Raw genomic sequence first — 24,994 nt, 5'->3', positions numbered from 1 at the left:
AAAAAGTGAAGGCAGAGTGGAAAAACCTGCAAGAGGTCAACAAGGAAAACAAAGAGCAGCTTTATGCAAGCAGCTATTTTACTCCAGAAATGGCAGGGCCGGCTAGGGAACAGCTACCCAGTGTTTATAATATAGAAATTCAGGGTAATTAGGGCTTTGCTTGTTCCAAGAAGATAATAGCAACCCAAAATATAAGATTTAATAGTAGATGAGGCTTAAGAGGGTGGAGAAGAGAGAAAATAGACATGGAATAAGGCTCTTCTCAAAAAGCAGAGGAATGCTAAGGAAAATGGAGGTGATTCTTTACATTTTACTTTTCCACTTTGATCAGACGGAACAAAAGCTTTTGGTGACTGTTATAGGGTCTATTGATCAAAGATAAAAAACAGGTCCAAATGAGTTAATATTAACTCATTTGGACCTGTTTTTTATCTTTGATTGAAGGGTAAATATAGCAGATCACAATTTTCTAGTAAGAAAGCAACTTTTGGACATCTAGCAGATGGCATAAGAGGCTCAAACTGATGAAAGCTAGAAATAGATACTTCTAAATTGACATAAAAAGCTCAATAACAAGGATGAGCTGATACAGGAACTATGATACAAATGATAAAGCTGGGCAAATAATTGTAAAATTTCTGCCAAAAAGCTGTTCAGAAGCATTTGAGCTGCATCCCAAACAGGACAGATACACACAGGATGAGTGAGCAGTGCTGCATTGGGCAGCCGTAGTGTCAGCCCCCGTACTGCAGCCCTGACCCATCACTTCTGCTCCCATGGGTTTCAGCTGCCAACACCTCCCCACTTGGTAAAGACTTACCCTGGCAGATTGCTAGATGACAGCTTGCTAGCAGGCTGTTGCCAAAACATGTGAAATTTTGATTTTTGGTTGGACATTCCCACTATAAGGAGCCCCATGCAATGGCTGTTCTGGTCCAGTGTGCTATGGGGGTTCTCTGTCAGAACAGAGACAACTGTGACTACTTTAAACTCTCATTTCTACACTTGCTCAGGCCAAATTGCAAAGCCAAATTGAATTTACTCCGCGTGCTTGATACTAAAAGGAATGCTAAGAGAGAAGATGATATTTCAAAGCAGCCCAAGATGAATGGTGGAGAAGAAGCAGAGTGATGGATTTGCTTCCACACCATTTACAACCTAAGAGGAAATACATTCATTCCCCGGGAAGATCTTTCCATCTCTTTAGCACCTGCACAGTTAGAATTTACAGGTGTCTGTGCTGAGTCTGATGCAGGATCCATTTAGCCCAAGATTTAGTGTCCAGCACTGGCAGAAGTCAATAACCAGGGAAAAGAAAGAACAGGACAAGATTATCTACTGTTCCCCAGCATCCCTTCAGCCTCCAGGCAGTTCCAGCTTAGATTTCTGCAGATGAACATGTTTTCTGTTTTTTTAGTAACTGTCGACACACAAGTACTCTGCCTCTCAAGTAAAACGGATGGAAGCTCAACCAGATATTGTTTCTTTTTATTTTGCATAGGTACTTTGTACACTCCCTCTACCATCCTGTCATAGTTTCCATTTAAGCTATGCACGACTTTCCTGGGCCTGAGATATAGAAGGAGAATAATGTCTCATTGTGGAGAAGGTGGGAAGGAACATTCACCTTTTGAGACTATGGTAGTTACTCTGACATGCTTACCCATCTAGCAGCAGTTCCTCTGCAGTTCTGAATATTTAGCCCTCATTCTGTCTTGGTTTTTGAGACACTAAACTCAGTTTAGAGCAATGTGCCCTTGAAAATCTCATCTTGAGCTTTTCTGAAAATGTTGGTATTTGCTATAATTGATTTTAAGGAAGGAGTTATGGATGAAGGAGTTATGGATGAAAGAGCTACTTTCCACAAGGCAATTCAAGATAAGCATATTGAGAAATAGCAGACACACTCTGTCCACAAGAACAAATACAACATCCCCAATATTGCAGAAAGCAATTTGTGTTGGCAGGTAGGTGGCAGCTTCAGTGCCAGGGGTTGCCATAGGTGTTCAGGCTATTCAGATCATGCCCAAACACTGTAATGGTTAGGAATATGGCCAGACATCTGGCAGAAATGCAGATGTAATGGACATACAGGGCATAGTACTCATGTATCAAGTATGTCCTGTGCACAAGGGGCAACAAAGACTGGCTCCAGCTGGGAGTCTCATATATCCAAATACAAGGACATGCTGCAAATTATTTCCAAGTTGGGAAGTGATGGAGCACAGAAGCTGTGAAGGTTGGCTTTGGAAAAATGATGTGCAGTGACTAAGTAAAAAAGGAGGAGACATGAGGACTGGATGTTCTGGAAAGAGAAGGCAAATGCCTCTTAAGAATTATTTTGAATGTTGCCTTTAGATCTTGCTTGGAGAGCCTTTTTTCCTAAAGCTGCCCTTACTTTCACTACATGCTGCCTGAAAAGCTGCTTCAAAAGTACATTTAATCATTGCATTCATAAATACTGTGTTAAAGCATAATCCAGCAAAGGCACTGGAAACAGCTGAAATCAGTTTTTCCCCAGCACAACAGGACACATGTTGGGGTCCCTCCCCCGCCGTGTAGCCCTGGGAGAGGGGCCCTGAGGGCACAGACACGGGGCTTCCCTGCCCCTGCTCAGCCTCGTTCCCATGGGTTGGTTTGTGTTCCCTGCGCGGGCAGAAGGACCCTTGGTCCGGTGACTGGAACAGTTCCTCGGCACAGCCCCGGCCATGCGGCTGGAGAAATAAACATCTCTCTGAAACAGCTATCAAGAATCTGTCTGTCCGTATATATTTCCTTTCCACGGGACTCCTGGTTTGATATATGCGTGTTGCAGTATCCCCACTGCAACAAATGGTGGAGAATGCGGGCAGAACGATCCCCGATCCCTAAGCGACTGATTTGTGTGAGTAAACTCTGGAAACTTTGGATTCCTCTTCTTGGTTTTGCTTTGCTATTCCATATCTAAACTATGGAGGAACAGTGGGAAGACTCTTGGCTCTCCGAGCCGCATATGGACATTTATCTTAAACTTAAAATGATTCTTGAACAACGATTTGTAAATTTTAGCTTGATTCAAGCTCAAAAAGAACTGAAACACTTCCTGGCATGGTTGTTTAAGAACTTTTTCTATGTTTCTTGGGATTTAATTCTTACCAAGGGCTTTTGGAAAACCGTTTGGACACGGTTAATACTGGAGTCAAAATATATGCCGATGGAAGAATATTTTCGTGAATATTATTTAATTATCGAGACTGTTGAGCAGTGTCAGCTGTGTCCTGGCGAAGGGAAGCCTGGCGCAGGGACCGTGCGGCCCAGGCCACGTGCACCGAGCGCTCTGCGAGCAGCAGCGAGGCAGTTCCCGCGCGCGGGCGGAGCCACGCGAGCCGCAGTGTCGGCGGCGGAGCGAGGAGCGGCGGGAGCGGCGGGACCCGGCAGTGTCTGCCCGGCCCTGCGCAGCGCGTGGTGGAGCGAGCCCCGGGAACGCCCGACCGAGAGGGGCGGCGCACGGGCGGCAGCGGCGGTGGAACGGAGCCGCGCCGAACCGAAACACGCGCTGGAGCAGGGCGCGGGGGGGTCGTCGCCCGGGGGCCTGGCCGAGACGTGGATGCAGCGCCCGGCATCGGCAGCGAAGCTGCGACCAGAGGAGGCGACGCACGGAGAACTGAGCGGCGCGGCCCGGCCCGGCCCGCGCAGCCCCGAACGCGACCCCGGGAAGAGCGCGCAGGCACCAGCAGCCCCGACAATTCCAACACGGGAGCGACCGAAGGAGAGAGCAAAGACGCAGCGAGACAGAAAACAACAGCCACTCGGAAAAAGGAAAAGATCATAGAAACTAAGATCTTAGGGATAGTAAAATGGTATAATGTTAAGCAAAATTATGGTTTTATAACAAGGTGTGACAACCAGCAAGACATATTCGTGCATAGAACTGCTATTAAAAAGAATAACCCTGAAAAATGCATCCCAAGCTTGGGAGATGGAGAGGTGGTGCAATTCAAAATTACACAAGGGAGAAAAGGGTTACAAGCATCGCAGGTCACTGGGCCTGATGGTGTTCCTGTAAAAGGCAGTATATATGCTAAAAACCGTAGTCATGTTAGACAATATCTCCATTGTAAGCCCCCCCTACAGTCTCCCTTTCCTAATCCCACCTTTCCTTTTTACCCTATGTCCTATTACCCCCAGTGTATTCCCAATCCGTTTTTTCATCCATGGTTTCCCTCACAAAACCATGCTTTTGCCAATTGTTTCCCCAAAAATCCCTTTCCAATGCCGAGTGGGGGATGAAAAGGGGAAGGGAAGAAGTTAAACCCTCTCCTGCCTCAGTTTCCCCACAAAGCATGCTCAGAGAATTCTGTCTCCCTTCTGTCAGCCCTAAGATGTTCCAGAGAATCTGTTTGGACATTTAAAGACTCAGGAGGGTGGCTTGTTTTGTTTTGAAACTGTTCTTGTTATGTTTATCCAGTTGTTGTCATTCTCCTTTTATTAAAATAAAACGGGTGAGGTGTTGGGGTCCCTCCCCCGCCGTGTAGCCCTGGGAGAGGGGCCCTGAGGGCACAGACACGGGGCTTCCCTGCCCCTGCTCAGCCTCGTTCCCATGGGTTGGTTTGTGTTCCCTGCGCGGGCAGAAGGACCCTTGGTCCTGTGACTGGAACAGTTCCTCGGCACAGCCCCGGCCATGCGGCTGGAGAAATAAACATCTCTCTGAAACAGCTATCAAGAATCTGTCTGTCCGTATATATTTCCTTTCCACGGGACTCCTGGTTTGATATATGCGTGTTGCAGTATCCCCACTGCAACAGACACAGATGTTATACTCTATGTTTCTTCTCCAAACACTTTGCAAAACCCCCAAAGGCTTGGACTTGCATGGAGAAGAGCAGCCAGGGGTGGTCAGGCAGCTGCAGCACCCTGACCCCAGCCCCACTGCCTGAGCTGGGGTTCAGCACTGGGAATCAGATGAGTCTCTAGCTGATTCACTAACACAGGTACAGAAGTACCTACAAAGTGCTTTGAAGGTCAAAAAATTCATGTTACTTATTTTCTATGAACTCCCATAAGCATTTCAGGATTCTCCTATTTAATGTACTGCATCCACCTCTATAGCCCCCAAAATAAGAAGGCCGTGGACCTGCTGGAGCAAGTCCAGAGGAGAGCCACTGACATGAACAGAAGGCTAGAGCACCTCTCCTGTGAAGACAGTCTGTGAGAGATGAGGTTGTTCAGCCTGGAGAAGAGAAGGTTCCCAGGAGACCTTATAACACCTTCCAGTACCTACCGGGGGCCTGCAAGAGGGCTGGAGAGGGACTTCTCACAAGGGCTTGTAGTGACAGGAAAAGAGGGAATGGCTTTGAACTGAGAAAGGGCAGATTTAAATAAGGTATTGGGAAGAAATTCTTCACTGGGAGGGTGGTGAGGCACTGAAACAGGTTCCCCAGGGAACTTGTGAATGACCCATCCCAGGAAATGTTCAAGGACAGGTCGGATAGGGACTTGAGCAACCTAGTCTAGGGGAAGGTACCTCTACCCATGACAGGGTCTTGGAACTAGATGATCTTTATGTCCTTTCCAACCCAAACCATTCTATAATTCTATAAATGCAATGATTACACCTTGCCTTGTGATTCATATAACCACAACTATACTTTATTGCCTATTTTTAAACTTACCATGTACATTTTACAGGTACCACAGTAGCTTTGCTGGAACTGCCTTGGAGATGAACTTGGCTGGAAAGGCAAGGCTCCAATGCTAGCCCATAGGGACCCCAGACCATAACAAAGAGTTATTTGAGATGTCCCTGGGCTGATTACCTCTGCAGGTAGTGTCCCTCTGCTGCAGTGGCTCTGGGGAGCTTTCTAAGCTTCAGTAAGTGTCAGCGCATCACCACAATCAGCTATACTCCAACAACTCCAGAAAAGCTGTGATGCCACTTTTGCAGTGCTGTACCCAGTGATAAAAAACAGTAAGGACCACCTCAGCAAAGAAAAGTGGGAGGGGACAGCATGCAGAAGGGACAGGGGCATTCACTCCTACACATCCTCCCCAACAGCTCACATCAAGGGCCATTCTGCATGATTTGGTATTAACTCAGCTGTACCTGCCCTGCTGGACTCTGGCAGTGCGACTGTCAGGAACAGCAGTGCAGATGGCCCTGTGCGTTTCAGTGCAAGAGAGCAAAGGCTAAGCAGGAGTGCTGGCTGCAAGGAACAGGGAGAGACCAGCTTTCTATGAAGACATCCTGGTACTAGCTTGCTCCTGGTCCCCTCAAACAAGAATAGGTTAGTTTAGGGCACTGGATCCCCTATTTGCACTCAGGCATAGCTTTGGAATGTGTATCTTACCCTCAGAAGCACACACTTCCATGAGTGAGTTTTCTGCAGGGGCTAGAGTGAACATTGAGTGCTGGTTTGTGTGCCTTTAGACACCAAAACACTGTTGTTTTATTCTCAGGCTTTGTTCCAGTTTCATCAGCCTGGGGATGATCCTAGCAAAGGCAGAAAGTTTAGAGGGAAAACAAAACCAGCAGCATGCCTTCCAGTCTCATGAAGCAGAGGAAAGCATCTCTGCAACACAGTTCAGGATCAGGTTTATGTTTGACAAACATAAACTCCTCCTACCATCTGATTGTGCTCCAGTAAAATTAGAGGTTCCTAACTCAACTCTATGATGCAAAAATTTGATGGAAGTGAACTACAAAGGCAAAAGAGGCTTTTTTTATTATTAAACCTAAGAAGAGTAATTAATTTAATCAGCGGACTTCAACACCACCTTTCATAACCTGAGATGTGCCAAGAGGTTAAGCTATGGGGACCAAGTTATCTTTGTGACCTTTACCACCAGGAAAATTTACAAATGGCAATTAGTAGATTCAGAGGCCAAAAAAATTAACCCTGATAGAGAGCATGCAATAAACCTCTGGCATTTAACTCAGTGAGGTTGAAGCAAAAAAGCCAAGACAGAAGCTAGGCTGTGCTACAGCCACCAACAGCAGTAAAAGGAATTAGCATTGATCTTCTCAGGAGAGGTATGCAAAACATCAGTTGTTATATACAGAGGTCATAAAAGTAAACCCACTTATTTCACATGGGATCCAGAGTTGTTGGACAGTGTTTAAGAGAACAAAAGCAAATTACAAGTGATTGTATAGATCCTTGATAAGATATTTTTTCTCTTAGTTTTGCAATGAACCTTGGAACTTCTAGCTCCCTACCGAAGTAAAACCCTATTCTTTCAATAGCATGCAATTAGGTGAATTACCTGGTATAGATAAAGCTGCTCTTTGGAGAGATCTTACTTACAGTGAGACACCTTGATCCATAGGAGCAATAAAAAGAAGGGAGGCTCACGTACCAGGTAAAAAAGCCAGAAAATTCTAACAAAGCTGTGTTTTGTTGAGCACACCCTCCCTACCACAGCTCTTCCTGGATTAAATGAAGTCTCTATTCCCTTTCCCTACAGATTTAATCCATTTTAAGAGTAATCTTTATCTCTGTAATAGAAATTGCCTGTGTTTGTTTATTCAGCAATAATGCTGGGTGCACCTGAAGGGTCAACGCTGAGAACTGCAGAGCTGTAGGTAAGCCTGACACACTTGTGGGATACCTTCAAAGTGATGGTCCTGCTACCAGGGCATGAAGCACCTCAGCAGGACCCAGAGCTTAACCAAAGCAGCTATTCTAGCATGATGCTCTATTTCTACAAATGTGATCTCTAAACTTGTCAAGAGATGCTTAATCTTGAAAGAAAAAAAGCTGTGGTTGTTAAGTAAAAGGAGTTGGGAAATCACTGCCAATACACAGTGTCCTAGCTAAGTACCTCCACTAAACACAGTGAAGCAGGAAATGAAAAAAAAACAGTATCATTCTGTTCTGTCCTGTATTCACCCCCATCTAGAGCAATTTATTCATACATCCTGCTAAAGAAAAAACTTTGGGTGCTTGCTGCTACACAAGCCACAAGAGCAGGCCTCAGTCACAGCAAGGCCAGCAGCAGCAGGACCATGGCCCAGAGCTATAATCATACTTTGATGTCTCATCTTTAAATAAGCATCTCATTAGAACTAGGTGCCATACCACTGCAGATCTGCCCATTGGTTCTCTCCAGTCTGTGATAAAGCCCCATCACCTACGTACAAAACCTGCAATTTTAGGTCCCACTGCACCCCCACAAGGTTTCCTTCATTTGAGCTCATTGCTTGTAACTTTTCTGATGTCCTGTAAGGACAGGAATTTCTGAAATCAATAATTGTGCCATGCTCCTTCTCTATAGGCAGGGCTTTGTGTAATTAATGGATTTAAGACAATATTGATACAGATCTGATTAACATTTACTTTCTTGTTCCAGCTATTTTTTCTGTTTGTGGGTTTTTAAAAGAAAATACAAGTTACAGAAGAGCAATGTAACAGTCACAGCTGCAGCACAGTGGAAGTGATGTTTTGCTGCTGCACAAGATTAAGTCCTTCCCCCCAAGCAGGTCATATCACCATTCAAGCAAATACAGCTAGACTGATGACAGAGTCTGGTAGTGTCTGCAGCCATCCTGCCTGCTCAGCAGCACTGCCTCCTCCCCTCTGCCATGTGCAGGGAAAGCTTCAGATATGAGTCCCTCTGGGATGGAGAGGGAAGGGGAAGGAGTCACCTGCCTGGCTGGGCTCAGGAGGACCACCTACAAAGCACATAAGCAGCTACAATGGAAACAGCATCATGGGGGAAGGTTAGAGAATAAACCAGGCACCAGTTAAAGTGCTCTGGGTCTCTTGAACTGGACCAAATTACCTCCAACGCTGTCTTATTACATTTATTACCTCACAAGAGCAGTTGCAGAGTCTCTACACTCCAGGAATCCTCCGGAGGATGGTAGTCTGATGCAACAGTGAAAGTTTAAGTTGGTATGGTGGATTGACCCTTGCCCACTAAGTGCCCACTAAGTCACTCTTATCATTCCCCTCCTCAGCAGAACAGGGAGGGAGAAAATAAGATGGAAACAAAACCCCCCATAGACCAGGATAACAGCCGGTTAATAAGGCTATGCATGGAAGCAAAGGAGAAAAAAGATTTATCCACTACGTCCCATCAGGAGGTGATGTCCAGCTTTTTCCTGGGAAGTAAGGCTTCAGTGCGTGTAGCAGTTGCTATGGAAGAAAAATCCCCCACCCCCTCCCAACCATCACCCTGCCTTCCTCCTTTCTCATTGCTTTTATAGATGAGCAGATGTCTTACATTATGGAATATCCTTTGGTCAGTAGGTCAGCGGCCCTGGCTTTGTCCTTTCCAAAATCATGCCCAGCTCCAGCCTCCTGGGCAAGGTGAATGTTGGAGAGACGGCCTTGATGCAGTGAAGTGCTGCTCAGCAGCAGCCAAAACTCTGGGGTGTTATCCACACTTTTCTAGCTACCAATGCAAAGCACAGCTTTGTGAGGAAAATTAATTTCATATGGGGAAAATTAACTCCACAACCTTGCCAGGGGCTCAGGTTCCTCCTGCCATAGCTCCCAATGCCTCCAGCAGCCATTCTCCCTTGGTCCCAGCAATATACCAGACTATTCTGACCAACCTCCACTGCTCATGAGACCTTCAACCTGCAGTACTTCGAGGACTAACAGCCTGCCTCAAATCAGATCTATTCCTAAGGCTATTAGCCCCTGAATCGCACTATAAATTAAAGCATGGCTTCTGAGGAAGTAATGAAGCAGCCTTCCAGAATAGCAGTCTTTGCACTTGCCCATAGGCTAGAATTCTCCATTTACTTAGTCCTCAATAAAGGATTAACAGGGTCAGCTGTGCTAACAAGGCTACCTCACTTGCTGCGTCTCGGAGAAAACAGCACATTCAGGGTTAAGAGCGGCACCCCAGCAACAAGAACAGCACTTGTATGACCCCTAGAGGTCTCAGAATTTAGGTAAGGAACTAAGTCCTCAGAAGGAACTTTTGCAAGGTGCTTTCACAGCTGAGGTACTTGGGCCCTGGACTCATTCTTTCCAACACGCTTCACCTCTCCACCATTCCCCTGAGGGCAGGACCCCCAGACTGGTTTGCTGCTGGTGCCTCAAGAATCTAGGGTCCCAGTATAATGCTCCTAGAGACACAAAACTTGCTTGCTTGAAGCACTGCTGAGAATTCATGGAGCTCAAGGGTACTGACCCCAAGTAACACACTTACCCAGCCCACTCCACTTCAAACCATGGTGCTGAGAATACTATTTGTTGCAGTTCAAACAACCTCTGCAGGGTAGTGAACATGGCATTCCAAAGCAGAACTGAGGCAGTGTACCCTAAAGGTGGCTGAGTTTTGCCCATACCTGAGCAACATACCCCTGAGGTCATTTGCACTCCACTAGTGTTTCAGTGCAAGGGGGGGAGAAGCCAGTTCACCCTTGGGTTTGGGATGTTTGTGTTACGTCTTTTTCATAAAGTTTTTCATAAACTCTCATCCTTTATCTATGAGGAAAGAGATTATATAGTGACCACCATTCTGTTTTCAGCTATGTTAAAAACAGTAGATAAAAGCAACAGAAATTTAATTCACCACAGATACCTTGCTGGCATTCACCTAGAATATTAAAATGCTAATCAAAAGTCGGCACAACCTGCAAGACAGGACAATACAGTTAAAGCAGCTGTGAACCATGTCAGGCCTCCTGTGGAGGAAGCTAGCAACTTTCTGTGAGAAAGTGGGTGAGCTGGACAGAAAATTATTTGAATAATCATGGTGCCAGAAGGAACTTAGTGCTATGAAGTAGCCCAGAGAAAGCCAAGATCCCGGACCATGCAAGTCATAATCTTCATACTGAAGGCCACCAGACACTTACCTTTGGGAACTGAGCAGGGAGATGAAGTGGAACCACTTTACCAGTAGGTGATGACAGTGGGTCCTCAGGGTCCCACCTATTCATCAAGCTAGTGAAGGCTTGGACACATCATTGCAATTCAGGATAAGCTGGCACTCTTGTCCTTGACTGAGACAGTAACCCCCTACCCCACAACAGACCCACTGCTGCGGTACAACCCACGGGTTGCTGACAGTCCACCCCTGGACACAGGCTGGCCAGTGAATGGGATGTAAAATGAAAGTAGCTATCCCACAGCTTGAGCATGCTCTAGTGAACTCACAGGTGCTGAACAATAGTCTCAGTGGTTTTATATTTTCCACCTCATGTTTAGTGATTTTTTCCCGTGTCTTTTGTCACCTTCATTTTGCTATCATTATGTAGCATTATTTTGCAACACAGCTGTGTCTGCTGCCATCCTCTAAACAGCTGTGGCCCTATGGAAGTCAAACCATCCCTTTCATCCCCATTGAACATGGACTCTACATTCTAGCCAAATGCTTTATCTGTAAAGGTCTTTTCTAACTTCTGGAGGCTACTTCAGATGACTTTACCATCTATTGAACTTTATTGTTAGAGTCCACTTCTGCTACAGTGAAACACTAACAAAAGGCACTCCTATCACTGAAATGTAGTGAGCAGCTTGGTAGGGCTCAGCTAGAACTGAAAATACAGAATGAATAAAAGAGCCAGATCTATTAGTTATCTATGGCACGCTAACAACAGAACCATGCAGATGTGCACATTAATGATGCTATCATTCTTTACTTGTTCACATTATATTGTCTCAAAAATTTTCTGCTAACTTGTTGTTAAGCATGCTAATGGAGAATTCAAAAGCAAACAAAACCAGAACATGATGTGATTATACAGTATTTAAGACCACTATTAATCAACTTGTCTGTTAGTGGTGACAGACACATAACAAGCAAACACCCAGTGAATCCCAGTCTAATCATTTTATTCACTGAAACACTCTGCCTACAATAATCTGGGTTAGGTTTAAGTAATTTTTTTAGAAGCATGTGATTTTTTGCTCAACTTTTGCCATCTCTGTCACTGCATTTAAATTAATCAAAACTAGTGCATTCCTCAAACCAAAGTGAAAACGAGGAAAGACTGTGGTGTGCAGTCTCCCCAGCAATTCCCAACACCATAGATAAAATCTTGTTCGATGAAGAGTGATAGGAATAAAAATAATGACATATAAATATGTTTCAAGTTCTTTTAAAATAAAGGTAAAGATTTATTGTGAGTAGCTGTGTGAATGTCAAGACACAGAACACGATAATGGTAGAGGAAACAAACAGCAATACCTGCTCCCCAGAAAAACCCATAATCCTACATGGGTTACTTACAAGGCAGTACTGAATCACATTTTAAATAAATGTCTTCAGAAAGTAGAATAAAAACCCTATTTGAAATTGCAGATGCCCCTTTTTTAATCTCGATTTGCGTTTCTGGAAGTTCACTAGATGGACTTATACTCTGAAGCAGGAGTACCCAAGAAGAGACCAAGGCAGTTCCAGATGCCAGCTTTTGCACAGACCATGTTCTCCACCCTGCTATGCTCCCCATCAGCTTACATCCCACCCTCTACAGTTAGATTTGTATTTCATCCTGCTGCAAAGGTACCTCAGGATTGCCTTCTCAAACACAATGGCCAGAACTACACCTGACAGAACATACAGCACTGTCATGGGCAGACAAAGAAACTCATGTGACTTAGGCATGTCTTAGTTCACTACCAAGGTCCATCCCTGCACCCCAGGTAACCAGAAGGCACCACCCGAGACACTCACCTTTGTGGTGCAGTGTATTCCTGGTGGCCTTGCAGATCTTCAGAGGTCTGTGGCCTACAGACTAGGAATCAAATGCACAGAAGTATTTAGAAAGACAGACATAAGAACAAAACTGAGCTAGGTACTTGCTATCTCTGTCATTCCTTACTGCAAGGGTAAGAATGGAGCTCTTACAAGGTGTCTGGAGACAATGAAGCCCTAATTTGCACAGCACAAACTGAATACAAACACCTCCACTACCTCTGGTCCCTACCACAGAGTTGGACTTGTCTCTAACACAGAAGAAAGATTTCTCCTTTTTAGTAGACTTCAGAGAACAGTGAGAAAAGAGATGTTCAGCTTTCTCTCCTCCTTTAATTGAGCTCTAGTTCACTCACTCTGCCTGCAAGTACAATGGAGGTGGCTGCACACAAACTCCAAAGGTCACCTTTGGTCCTATATACTGTCACTGATGAAAAGATTTTAAGAAAGAAAACAAGAGTCAATATATTCTTTTCCTCAAAGAGTAACAGAACTTTGTAAGAAAAGATGGATTCTTCCCAGTTCTATAAACAGAATGAGAGGAGTTGCCTTTCACCCCATAGTCTCCTTTTTCCGTCTCCAAAACAATCACATTCAGGTCTTCAGCTTCTCATATTGGGACTGATGCACAATCAGGAATTCTTGCCACACTCCTGCATTTCTTGGGAAATGACTCTTGAAACACTTACCATAATCCTGGCAGTGTCAGAGAACCAAGCATTGCTAACCAGTGGACAAAACATGTAGATGCTCAGAATGTGACATCTGAATTCTTGAAACATTGGAAAAACCTCTTCTGTGTCTCAGGATGTCATTTATGGTTCAGGATGATCCTTTTTGGTTTAGTCTGAATCCTCACACTTCAATTTCCATGAACACAATGGTGTTTCCTAGGTTAGGAAAGGCCATCTTCTACCTTTCTGCACCACTGAAAATTCAACATCCCAACACCCCATTACACTTCAGCTCTGCAATTCTGCTTGTGAAAAGAGCAGTGAAGGCATCACAAGAGACAGCTTATATTTTTTCCTCATTTCAACACTGCAGCGACTCAATACAAGAAAGGAGAGTTGATCTCTCTGCCAAGAGGTGGTGCAACAAAAGAATCTGTCAGCTCATCCCTGAAAGGCCTCTGCAGCACACAGATCAAAAACAGTATTTTTGCAGAATCATTGTCTTCCTCAGTAAATATAAAGTCACCCCACTGCCTTCATGGTAAGCAGAGTTACTCTGCATAAATAGCTAATTTTCTATTACTATAATCATAGTTATTAATAATTTCTGGATTTAATCTTCCTCAAAAATTACTGGATCTAAGCACTAGGCACACAAAGGAAAGAGGAAGAGACAAAGACAAATAGATTAAACACTCCTGCCTCACTTAGCACTAGAGCTGTCATGTACAGTTCTGCCTACTAACACACAAGGTTGATTTAGAGCAAGTTTTTTCTTGACAAAATTTCTTCATGGAAAGGGTTGCCAAGCACTGACATGAACTGCCCTGGGAGGTGGCGCAGTCACCCTCTCTGGAGGTGTTCAACCACTGTACATTACACTTGGTGCCATGGAGTAGTTGACAAGGCTGGTGATCAGTCAAAGGTTGGACTCGATGATCTCAGAGGTCTTTTCCAACCTAAATGATTCTGTGATTCTGCAAACATTAAGACCTAAGCTACTGTCCCTACCATTTAGCTGGAAACTCCTGAGCTAGCTTTAAACAGGTAGCCCTTGTATGGCAGTAGCATGGGCCTTGGGTCAGCCCTGTCACCAGAATCATGGCCATGCAGTGTCACATTTTGCTTTTTACCCTGAAATATGATCAAGTCCAAAGATGTGACTCGAAGGTCCTAGCATCACAAAAATTCAAGGACCAGCTTCTACTGGCACTCATCATCTGTTGCTCACAATCTTTATCAAATCCAGGGCTCTTATGAACTAAAAATGGAAAAGTTTTTCTTACAAGATCAAGAAAAATCACCATATGTAAATAAAGGGCAGAAAACCCACTTGAGAATGTCTGGTGATCCAAAGAAAAAGATAACAACTAAAAAGAAAGTTTAATAGTTAATTGGTTCAAATAGTTAGAACTATTTTTCAAATCATATTTGTGCAAGAAAGATATTTCTTCAATACCATCACATATTCACATAAAAATACTAGGGAATTGCAAATCATGATTTCAACATCATCATCCAAGCGTGCAGAGTACTGAAAAGCACCAGCATGATAGACTCCCACAATCCACCTATGATTGCAAATTTTCCATTACACATGGGAAGCCCACAACTGCGGCAGCTTGTTTTGAACAGAATGACATGGACAATACCTGAATTTCTAAGAAAGATACTCTGAGTCAGACTAAAGAGCTGTCTAAACCCCGAGGCTGCCTCCAGTGGGTGCCACCAGCAGGATGAAGAGCAGTGAAGAGCTTGTAGTCATGAATTCCTAAAACATTGCTCTTCCTTTCAACACTTGGTGACTGTATTTAGAAGTATGCCAATAGATTTTTCTACTTTTTCCCTTAAGTCTTTAAATCCATATGATCTTTTGGCATTCACCAATCCTGTTGCAAAGAGCTCCTCAGCCTTCTCATATGTTGTACAGACTCCTCCACTGCCACACACTGTGTACATTTCATGTACCCAGTTCCTGTGAACAGTAACTCTTTATGCCACCCATAAGCCTTAAAAAAACCCTTGGTCGTCAGTTTTCCGTGCTGAAGACTCTTGTTCTGAATATTTTACCCTTATCTTTAAATACCTTGCTCCCTCAGCTTTACAGACAATAATTTTTCCACAACAATGAGCAAACCAGTTTCCTCAAGCAGGCAGTGTAAGTGCCAAACCCTGAACTACGTGGCAAATTGATGCAATCTTTTTTCTGCACAGTGAATGAAAATGAACAGCTTGTCTTCTAAAGGAGCTACTCAAAGTTACCCTGGTTGAGTGGGAACTGATAATACACGGGGAACACACTTGAGACTTTTTCCACATACTGAGTTTATTCTTGGCTAGACAACCAGTTTAGCTTTACACTAAAACCTGGACTTTAAGGCTTGCATTATGTATGAGAATCCAGATAAGTTTACAGTGTTAATTATTCCACACAAAAGAAAACCTGCCATTAGCAATTCAATGCATCATTTACATCATCAAAATTAAAAGAACAATTCCCTCTCTTCCAGTAAATTTGGGCATAACAACTGCATCACTTTACCAGTTCAGCTCCTTGCTCTTAAGTTATTGATTCACAGGTATGCTCCTGTTAACTCCAACAATTATGAAAGTGAGTTTTATCACATGAACTTTTGACTGGGATCCATTACAATGCCATTCTGCCTCTCCCACTGCATCTAGAATATCATGGTTTCAAAGTTCAGGGTGCTTTGCAAAAGCAATTTATTTGCCATGGGCATGCCCGGGATACTGGTTTCTTACTTTACTACAAGAGACATCCTCCAGAGCTCTATCAGTGTGAGAGGGTTAACAGAAATTAACACACAGAAGAGGGGTTTTTGGTGTTGTAAGCAACAAACGTTTTCCCATACATGTAAGTACTAAGGGGTTGAGCAAGGAGTGTTGATTATGGCACTACTTTAATTAGTCTGTAAGATCATGATTTTGTGCTAAGTAATGCACAGAGCAACCTTGGCATTCCTGTAAACTGTTTAAAATTTAAGTATTAAGGAGCATGTAAGAGTGGACAAGGGACACAAAGGGTGAACACTGGTAGTAAATACAATGAGCGAAGACAGAAGTCACAGCCTCCTATTTTAGCAGTCTCAAGTAACATTTAAAGGCACATCTTACACAAGTGCCCAGGGCAATGAGACATGTAGGAAGGATGGGAGAAGTTCTTCCAATTATTAGGCTCAAGAGAAAGAATTGAAGAGAGGCCCTCTGACTCAGTGAGCAGAAACCCTGGCTCTCTGGCTTACTGAAGCCATGGTGACAATACAGTAACACTCAGCAGCAGGAAACGAAAAAGAGGAAGGTCATATTCAGTTAAGCTCAACCATATTGGAAGCTAAAGGCACAGCAGATAGACGTAGAGCCTATGAAATGATAGGAACAGTGATCAGTGAGCTGTAACAAAAAATGTAAGTTTTCAAGACAAACTAAAAACAAAAGGAAAAAAGGTAATGCCATGAAGGGATGATCTCCAGAAAATGTCACCATGTCACAAATACACTTTTTTTTCCCCCCTGGAAGAGAGAAAGGGCTGATCAAATTACAAGGTGCAGAGATGCAGCCCTGTGAATACAGTGCTCCCTGCTAGGCTGTCTGCTCCACTGCTGCAATGCTCTGGCCTAGACAGCCTGAAGTCATGGCCACCGCTCACCAAGGTGGAACACTGACAGCTTATCCTGCAGCCTCATCAGCACACCCATGCTAAAAGGCAAGGACAGTCACCAGCAAAGTCCTCAGTTATGCAGTGTCTGGACTCACTGTCACAGCCTACAGAATCAATTTCTTTATTGTTACAGAATGCAAGACAAAGATCTCAGAAGCACCCCTGTCACAGAACTCCACCTAAACAAACAGAGAATATTCAGATTTACAAAAGGAACATATTCATTTTCAGTTAAGCAGCCTTCCCAATGATCAGCACACTCATAAAGAACACCATGATAAAGAAAATCCACATGAAAAACCTATCCATCACTTTTGCAACTTTTTTCCACTCAATTCCTTTGGCCCGGTTTGCTTTATGGTCTCTAACACAATTAGCAATATACTCGATATTTTTAATCAGCATTTTGTAACAAGAACAGCAATTAACAGTCTCCCTAACATTTTCATCATGAACTCCATAGCTTTTATTCCAATTTCCATTGAGCTTCTCCTTGAGATTACAGTCATCATTCCTATTGGAAAGAGGACTCCTTACCTCTTTGTGCCTCCTCTGACACCCATCATCCTCCTCTAACCTACGTTCTTCTTCCTCCTCTCTTTTTGGACTTGTGCAATTTTCACCCACATCATAAACAAAAAAGATTTTTGACATATAGTCCAAAATAACCACCTTGGCCCATTGTGGAACAGGCTTTGCTTCTGAGCCACAATGATGGAGATTCATTATAATGATTGTCAATGCAGTGGAAGCTGTGATCATGGTCATGGTTGCTATGTAGTACTTTCCTGGAACACAAAATAAAATCATATTAAAGATGCTACCCTAATAAAAAAATTCAATGAGAAGTAACAGTGTGACAACTTAGTGTTAAGCATAAATGCAAGTGAAACATTTTTAATCACCCCAATTCTCTTAGATCATAATTTACCATTTAAAAGCAAAGATCAAAGCCATTAAAATAAAATCTCATTCTCATTACTGGCTTGTCTTTATCAGATGAGTAAGTGACTACTGCATGAGCATGATAAATATTTGCAACTAAACCCTCTGATTTCTTGAAACACATCCATTCAGAAAGCAGCTCAAAAATGTTTCTCAAGAGCCTTGCTCTTTTCCTAGTGTCTGCAAAATCCCCATGCCAATGGCTTCACATGGCACCTTGGAAATCCCACTTCCTCATGTATTAACAACAGTGATGACAACACTTTGTTTGAGCTATTGGTGCACCCCACACCAGCAGATCCATTCTTCCACACTCACACACATCAGTGAATATCCAGACCTTGCTGGTATCCACAACCAGTGTGCTGCCAGCTCAGAGGTCAGAGCTGAAGGGTGGCAAGCTGAAGTGAATACAAGCTGTGCTCCTCTGCCCTTGCTTTTGGCAACTGAAGTACACAGCTGACCACCCAGCCAACCTACGCAGAGAGGCAGCTCCCCGCCCTGCTCTGCAGCCTCCACAGGAAAAGCGAGGGCTGACAGCAATGACACAGGACATGACACAGACAAGTGTGATCTGAGCCCATTTTCGAAGGGATTGGAAAGGATGGCAAGGGAGAGTGTGAGAATAGAGAAAACAGACTGAAGCTAGGTGCCTTTCATTACACATGAAGTTTTCTGAACTCCTAGACATAAATTAAATTTCAGCATAATGGATTACCAGGAACTATAATCCAATGTAGCAATTGTCAGATATTAAGTCAACTGTGAATATGCCAGTTAGGCCATCCAACCATCTGGATCTGACAGAAACATATCTTGAAACAGTCTGACCTCATGCTTATAGGTCTTGATTACATTTAATGTGTTAGTTCTAAAATTGTCTTCCATTACTAGCTTTATTTCAAGATGTGATACCATAATTCTAAACATCTAGCTATATTTAATAAATATAAAATAGCTAGTTAATGTATAATTTAAAATAAACACAAAATAACTTTTAAAAACTGCAGCATACGTATACAAATTCCACACACATTTTAAGTACTTCACTATGTTTCAAAAATCTTCCCAGAAATCACAAATTACATACAGATTCCCTGACGTACAGCCCTGCTGTTAGTGAGTCATGCTTAAAGACAAAGCTTGTAAAGCTCACCTATCAAAGGTACATTTTCAGATGGGGGCATGATCTCTGCAACCATCAGCTGGAACACAGTCAGAGCAAGAAGAACTGTAACACCCAGAGACACTTTCTCACCAGAGTCTGCAGGGAGATAAAATCCCAGTGGGGCCAGGAAAGAGATCAAAATACAGGGAAGCAACAGATTAAATATATAGAAAGAGGACTTCCTTTTCAAAATCAGTGTGAAGGTCACATCTGGATAAGGCTCAGAGCAGCAGCCATAAGTGATAACATTCTTAACTGCTGGCATACCATGAATCTCCCATTCCACATCTTCTATGAAGTCAGAGAGGTCACCACTATCAAGAGAATTGATGATGTCTACCTGATTACCATTATAGGTCCAGGACCCAAAGGTAAGGTTGCACTGCTGGCTGTCAAAAGGAAAATAAGACACATCCACTACACATGAACTCTTTGTGATAGCAGGTGCATCCCAAGTGATTTTTCCATCATATCTCAGCACTACATTAGTATTTACTGGTTCTGAAAAGTCATCATCAGCCCTAAAAGACAGAAAAATGACAATCAGGATTGAGACACAACAACTTAAGAGTGTGGGCCAGAGAAGGTGAGCAAGGGGGAAGACCCTCCTTTCGCACCATTAAAAGCATGCTTCTGAAATCATATTTACACTGAATTTTAGTAGGAACCTACTATTAACGATTATTTACAGATATGAGTGACCATGAATGCCAAACGTCAGTGCTGCTAAATTATGTTGTATTCGTTGGCCATAGCTTCTTCCAACTTGACCTCAAACGGGATACAGTAGGATAAGAGTCCATTAAAAATGAAAACAATCTGCTGGTCATTATTGGCCTGGGAGAGCAGACAAGGAGTGCAGCCTTTGTGTATCAGTTTTTTGTGGACAATCTTCCAGAACTTCCTAGGAGCCTCAGCAGAAAGCACCACAGACAGCCAGGGTATTCAATTCTCAGTGCAGAGAAATTCAGAATAGCTTTGTTGTGTAGCATAATTTTCAGATCTTGTCTATAGCTTTATTGCAAAATATTTAGATTATCAACAACAAGTGTTAAGGCAACAAACATACCCCTTGCTAAGGTAAGGTAGTGATGAAAGTTTAGACCCTGTGGGCCAGTTGCTCCTTTAACCCCCTCCCTCCCTCAAATATGCAAGCTGATTTTCTCCAGCCACACTCACTTGTTATATAGGACAATATCTGGTCTCCAAACCAAATTGCTTGGAATCCTGATAGAATCCAACCCATCATATTTATCTTTGTCCCATCTGAGGTATGCATCATACCAGCTTTGTCGAATCCATAAGTAAGCTGACAAAATCTGGTTCCTTTCATCCTGCATAAGAATGTAGAGATATTTCTAGCTGAAGGTGACAAAATGACATCTTAGACGCAGACAGCATTTGTGATATGGCTTTGATGTAGTGCTCAAAACAGGCCAGAATACTGACAGGCCACAAAATAATTCTCAGACAGGCATCTAGGCCCATACACTGTACAGGGAAATCACTGGTTTGGACTTTTGCTTGTGCAAACCTTCTTCCCTCAGCACCCTCCCTAGTTTTAATCAGTGTCTAAGGCTCCCAGTATCTTCCTAATTTCCTTTTGCAAGTTTCAGAATAGCAAACATCTAACAGATTCAGGCTAAGAAATCCTTTGAAAGCTTGGCGAGGCCTTGAAATTATAATTCCGAAGTCACAAAAATAATCTTCCCTTCTCCCTGCAGACACATTTTTTTTGCCTTAAAAGTATATCTAGAGAACCATATTTATAAAAATTACTGAAGGCTAATTTTAGGGATTTTATGAAGAAATTAATTGCGTCTTAGAAAAAGCATTTGCTGTATTTAAAACTCAGCAATGGTTGCCTGGAGGGTGTGATACCAGCACCTAACTACAAAAGAAGTCTTAAAAATTCAGCAGCTCTAAGTTTCCAGACTTATAATGGAAGCCTTAAGTGTTGCAACCAGAGTGGAATCTACAAAAAAACGGGGAACAGGACACACCCCCCTCCCCCGCCCGTGAGGAAGCATTTCTGAAGCTGTGACAACAAAATGAAGGCTGCTCTTCCTATTCCAAACAAAAGGCTTACACCTAGTATATTTCTGCATAATTTTAGAAAAACAGAACTGTGCTTTTACTCACCATGTCTTTAATTTGGGACAATGTGATCTGAAGGGTGACATTCAGTACTTTATCTGTGTCTTCCACTGGTCTCAGAGCATTGGAGTAGTCTTCAAACAGTTCATTAAACAGCATGTGAGCATATTTTCCTTTGGCTGATTCTACAGCTAGATAACATGGACTTGTTCAGTACAATAGATTAAGCACCGAGCAGCATCAGAAAACACCCTCTTTCTACTGCTTCAAGCAGTATTTGCTATAAATATATTTATCATTCATATATTGTAGAATACCATGAGTTCAGCTACAGAAGTGCACCTGATGAAGCTATTCAAATAAAGACAGCATTCACCTGGAGTAAATGAACAGCTAATTCAAGCTTTTCACTGAAAAACACTCTGTATACACCAATTCCTACATTTTTTGAAAGTAAATATAATTACTTTTATTTTACCAATGACTTTCACAGGCAGAGTTTACTGACTTCCAGTCAGCAAGGTCTGAAATCACACCTACTCACAGGATAATGGCTTCTGGTATCTCCTCAAATCCAGCACTGGTAAGATTCCTGCTACTTCCAGAATTCAGTCTTTTTCTTTTCAAACTACCACCTGTAAAAATCTGAGCTGCTTTTCTTCACAAGCTGGCAATTGCATGATGTGTGAATACATCTTAGCACCAACATCTTTTCCAAACCATGTATTTGGAGATGCTTCTTGCTATCCAGACTTAGATACTAAGGATAATTCACTGAAACTTGAGGTTTTAAATGGTATTTTTGCTGTTTCATACTGTTTTGTATGTCACAGTTTCTCTAGGCAGCCTCTGTATCATCTTTATATAGATTCACAAATTTCTTAAAGCAAAGGGCAAGGACAACAGGACCACTCTGTTACAACCCACCCCTGAAGGTGAGGTAACTGAGGTTCTTGTTAATAGATCCCTTGGGACGGATTAGAGTGAAATGACACCGAATGACTGGTTATGTATAAATACATATATTTATGTGTGGCAGGTTTATTTTAGAACAATTTGGTTGCAGTGGTGTCACTGAAACTATGGGAAAACCAGAAACTCTCCAACAACATCTTTTCAGTGTTAGAGAATTAGGCATTACTTTATTCTGGGCAGGGTGTTATTCTGAGTCAGATGTGCAATAGAAATTATTTCATCCACACATGTCCGGGTTGTGCAGTGAAAATCATTCCATCATATACGGTTCTTTACCAGACTTTTCACCTATTTACACAGAAAAAAAACCCAAAGAAATTCACATTCACTCAAATTACACAGTTCTCAGTGCTCAATCTCCTATTGGTTATTGATCCCTTCCCCTTCGATGCTAATCAGGTCCTCATTCCTTGGTTCTCTTATCAATCTTTTCCCAGACCAGGTGTCTCCGACAGCACCAGGGGGGTAATGCCCCTTAATGTTCGTTTATTTCCTGTGCATCTTCTGGCTACTCCCAATCTGTAGATGTTAAACTCATCAGACCTCAGCCGGTGAACAGGGTCTTTTGAAGAGAAACTTCAATTCCCCTCCCCCTGGGCAAAGGCGAACAAACCCCTGACCAAAGCTACAAAAAAATTTTTTAAAGTTGTATCAATTTCAACAGTGGGAAAGAGGTATGTAGCCGTATCGGTTATTATCTATAGGAATGAAACAATATAAAAGCATCAAGATTACACGAAAGAAAATACAGAAGAAAAAGAAAGAAAGAGGAATAAAGGATAAGAGTAGAAAATGGAGAGGACAGGTATCACCATACAGGATAAAAAGTATTATCCCATCTCACAAGATCTGCTTCTTATCGGTCTTCTCCCTTATCTGGTTCAAAACTCATCTTGTTGCTAAACAAAGGTTGATTTGTCGTGGTGATCTCTGGTGATGGGTGCTCACCCCCTCTGCACCTGGCGCGATCTTACGCAGCTTCAAAAGCTCTCCCCCTCCCCTTCGGTCGTGGGGCACAAATCCGGCCTCATCAGAGCACCCGCTGCTTTTGCAAATGGCCAATTGTTTGAGTCATTATCACTTCAGCATTTCAGCCCCTCACACACTCGCAGCACTTGCGCAAATGCCAGGCGGCAATACGTAGGGAACAAGTGCTTTGGAGTACATCTCTCCCTGGTGATTCACACCGATTTCCTGGACTAATTAAGAGTTCAAAACAAATCTTCCTGACTAAAAAGGTATTCCCGAAGAGCACTGCAGTTCTGGTCGTACCTGATCATTTTGTCAATGCATCAGTGAGACAACGTAAAACTAAAGAGATTAAATACTTCTGGGGCTCAGCCATGTAGGGTACATCAGGTCACAAGATCCTATCTGAATAAAATAAACCTCAATGCAACATTTAGCTAGCAAGCAGGATTCTCACCTTTGAGTCTCACTGCTGTGAACAGCAACCATAGAGAGACGTAAAAGGAAGAGAGGCTCCTTATCTTCATTTCTGGACCTTAAATAAAACTGTTCACCCAAGGTCACAGAACTGTTTACCACTATCCAAAACTATCCAAAAACGTAAATCAAGGTGCACAGCAGCATCAAGGTTCTGACACACTGATGCGCTTCTAGAAGCAGCTCGGTCCTCCCTCCGCAGCTGTCAGAGTCCTGCAGCGATCGATGGGCTTTGTCCGTGCCACCGCCTGGGGCTCTGCTGAACCCTCCCTGTCTTGGTAACCTGAGCGCTGCCTGGTCTCAAGCTGATGCTGAGACAGAAAACCAACAGATTGGGTATCAGTGCGAAAATGGTATTCCATTCCGTTTTTTGCTACAAATGTAAGATTTCGTCCAATTTATGACAAATCCTTTTACAGTTTTTTTGAGGGCTATGCTTTACTGCACTTATATTCTGCAATGGCCTGCTCAGAACCGGTCCTATGGAATTTGTGGACCTTCACAAAAAAGTGATCTGACTCAGTACTTTAATAGGAATAGTTACACTGTACATCACACAGCCAATATCACACGGAAAAAATCCAATAACCACAGCCACAGCCTACTTACTTCCATGCTGACAAAACAAGGTTTTCATTACCAAGGTGTTGCCACATGGAAGAGATGCAGTTGCACCAGTCAGACAACAAATCCAATATTTGCTCAATATCACTGTGCAAACAAGAACTTCAGCAGGTGTAGACAACTTGGAGACCAGTACTCAGCACAGTAAACCAGGAGCAAAACTGCACTTTGCAGGTAAAATGCCATTTCCCTTATACAGTACAATTTTTCACAGGTGAACTTGACAAAAAAATTACAGTTACTGGACAGCACTTACATTCAGCCAAAAGAGTTTCAGGAAAAAATATGAACATGAAACAACACCTCACCTGGCCTTCCATCTCAGCCCGATGGTCAGAACTTGAATAGCTCTGTCTATATTGCTCATGCTGTCAAGTTAGCTTCCTAGTACCACAGACATTCTCTTTCAAGTTTCTCAGGCAAGAGGAGATTACTTCCTCCTCCCCACAGTCCAATCCATCCTTTCTGATATACTGCAGTCCCTTTTGCCATCCTTTTGGAACAGATAACAGAGAACAGTCACTAAAACAGAAAGTGAAAATGCAGAGTGAACTACTAGGGGAAAAAAATCGGTCCTGATCCACAGAAAACATAAAACACTGTTGCTTTACTCTTGCACTGTCTTTTGGCTAGAAGAAAAATTATCCCTCCATACACATAATTTCTACACGGCAGCACTACAAGCAGCCACTGGCTAATGTTTGTGCTTTTTGTGGGATGTATAAATCAATTACATTTATGGTCAGGTTTACT

The 24,994-nt window shown here is 43.0% G+C and overlaps 1 protein-coding gene across 1 annotated transcript; it reads right to left on the bottom strand.

Moving 5' to 3' along the window:
* Positions 1–15,648: 15,648 nt before the first annotated feature.
* Positions 15,649–24,608, bottom strand: CHRNA9 (cholinergic receptor nicotinic alpha 9 subunit). Its single transcript, XM_032109209.1, has 5 exons — positions 24,550–24,608; positions 21,242–21,401; positions 20,279–20,433; positions 19,088–19,620; positions 15,649–17,774 (listed from the first exon to the last, which is right to left on the bottom strand). The coding sequence occupies exons 1-5, from the start codon at positions 24,606–24,608 to the stop codon at positions 17,218–17,220; spliced, it is 1,464 nt and encodes a 487-aa protein (XP_031965100.1). The 3' UTR covers positions 15,649–17,217.
* Positions 24,609–24,994: the final 386 nt, after the last annotated feature.

This window comes from Corvus moneduloides, chromosome 5, assembly GCF_009650955.1.
Source record: "Corvus moneduloides isolate bCorMon1 chromosome 5, bCorMon1.pri, whole genome shotgun sequence".
Lineage (NCBI taxonomy): Eukaryota > Metazoa > Chordata > Aves > Passeriformes > Corvidae > Corvus > Corvus moneduloides.
The sequence above is the reverse complement of the archived record's forward strand: the minus strand, read 5'-3'. Positions and strand labels throughout refer to the sequence as shown.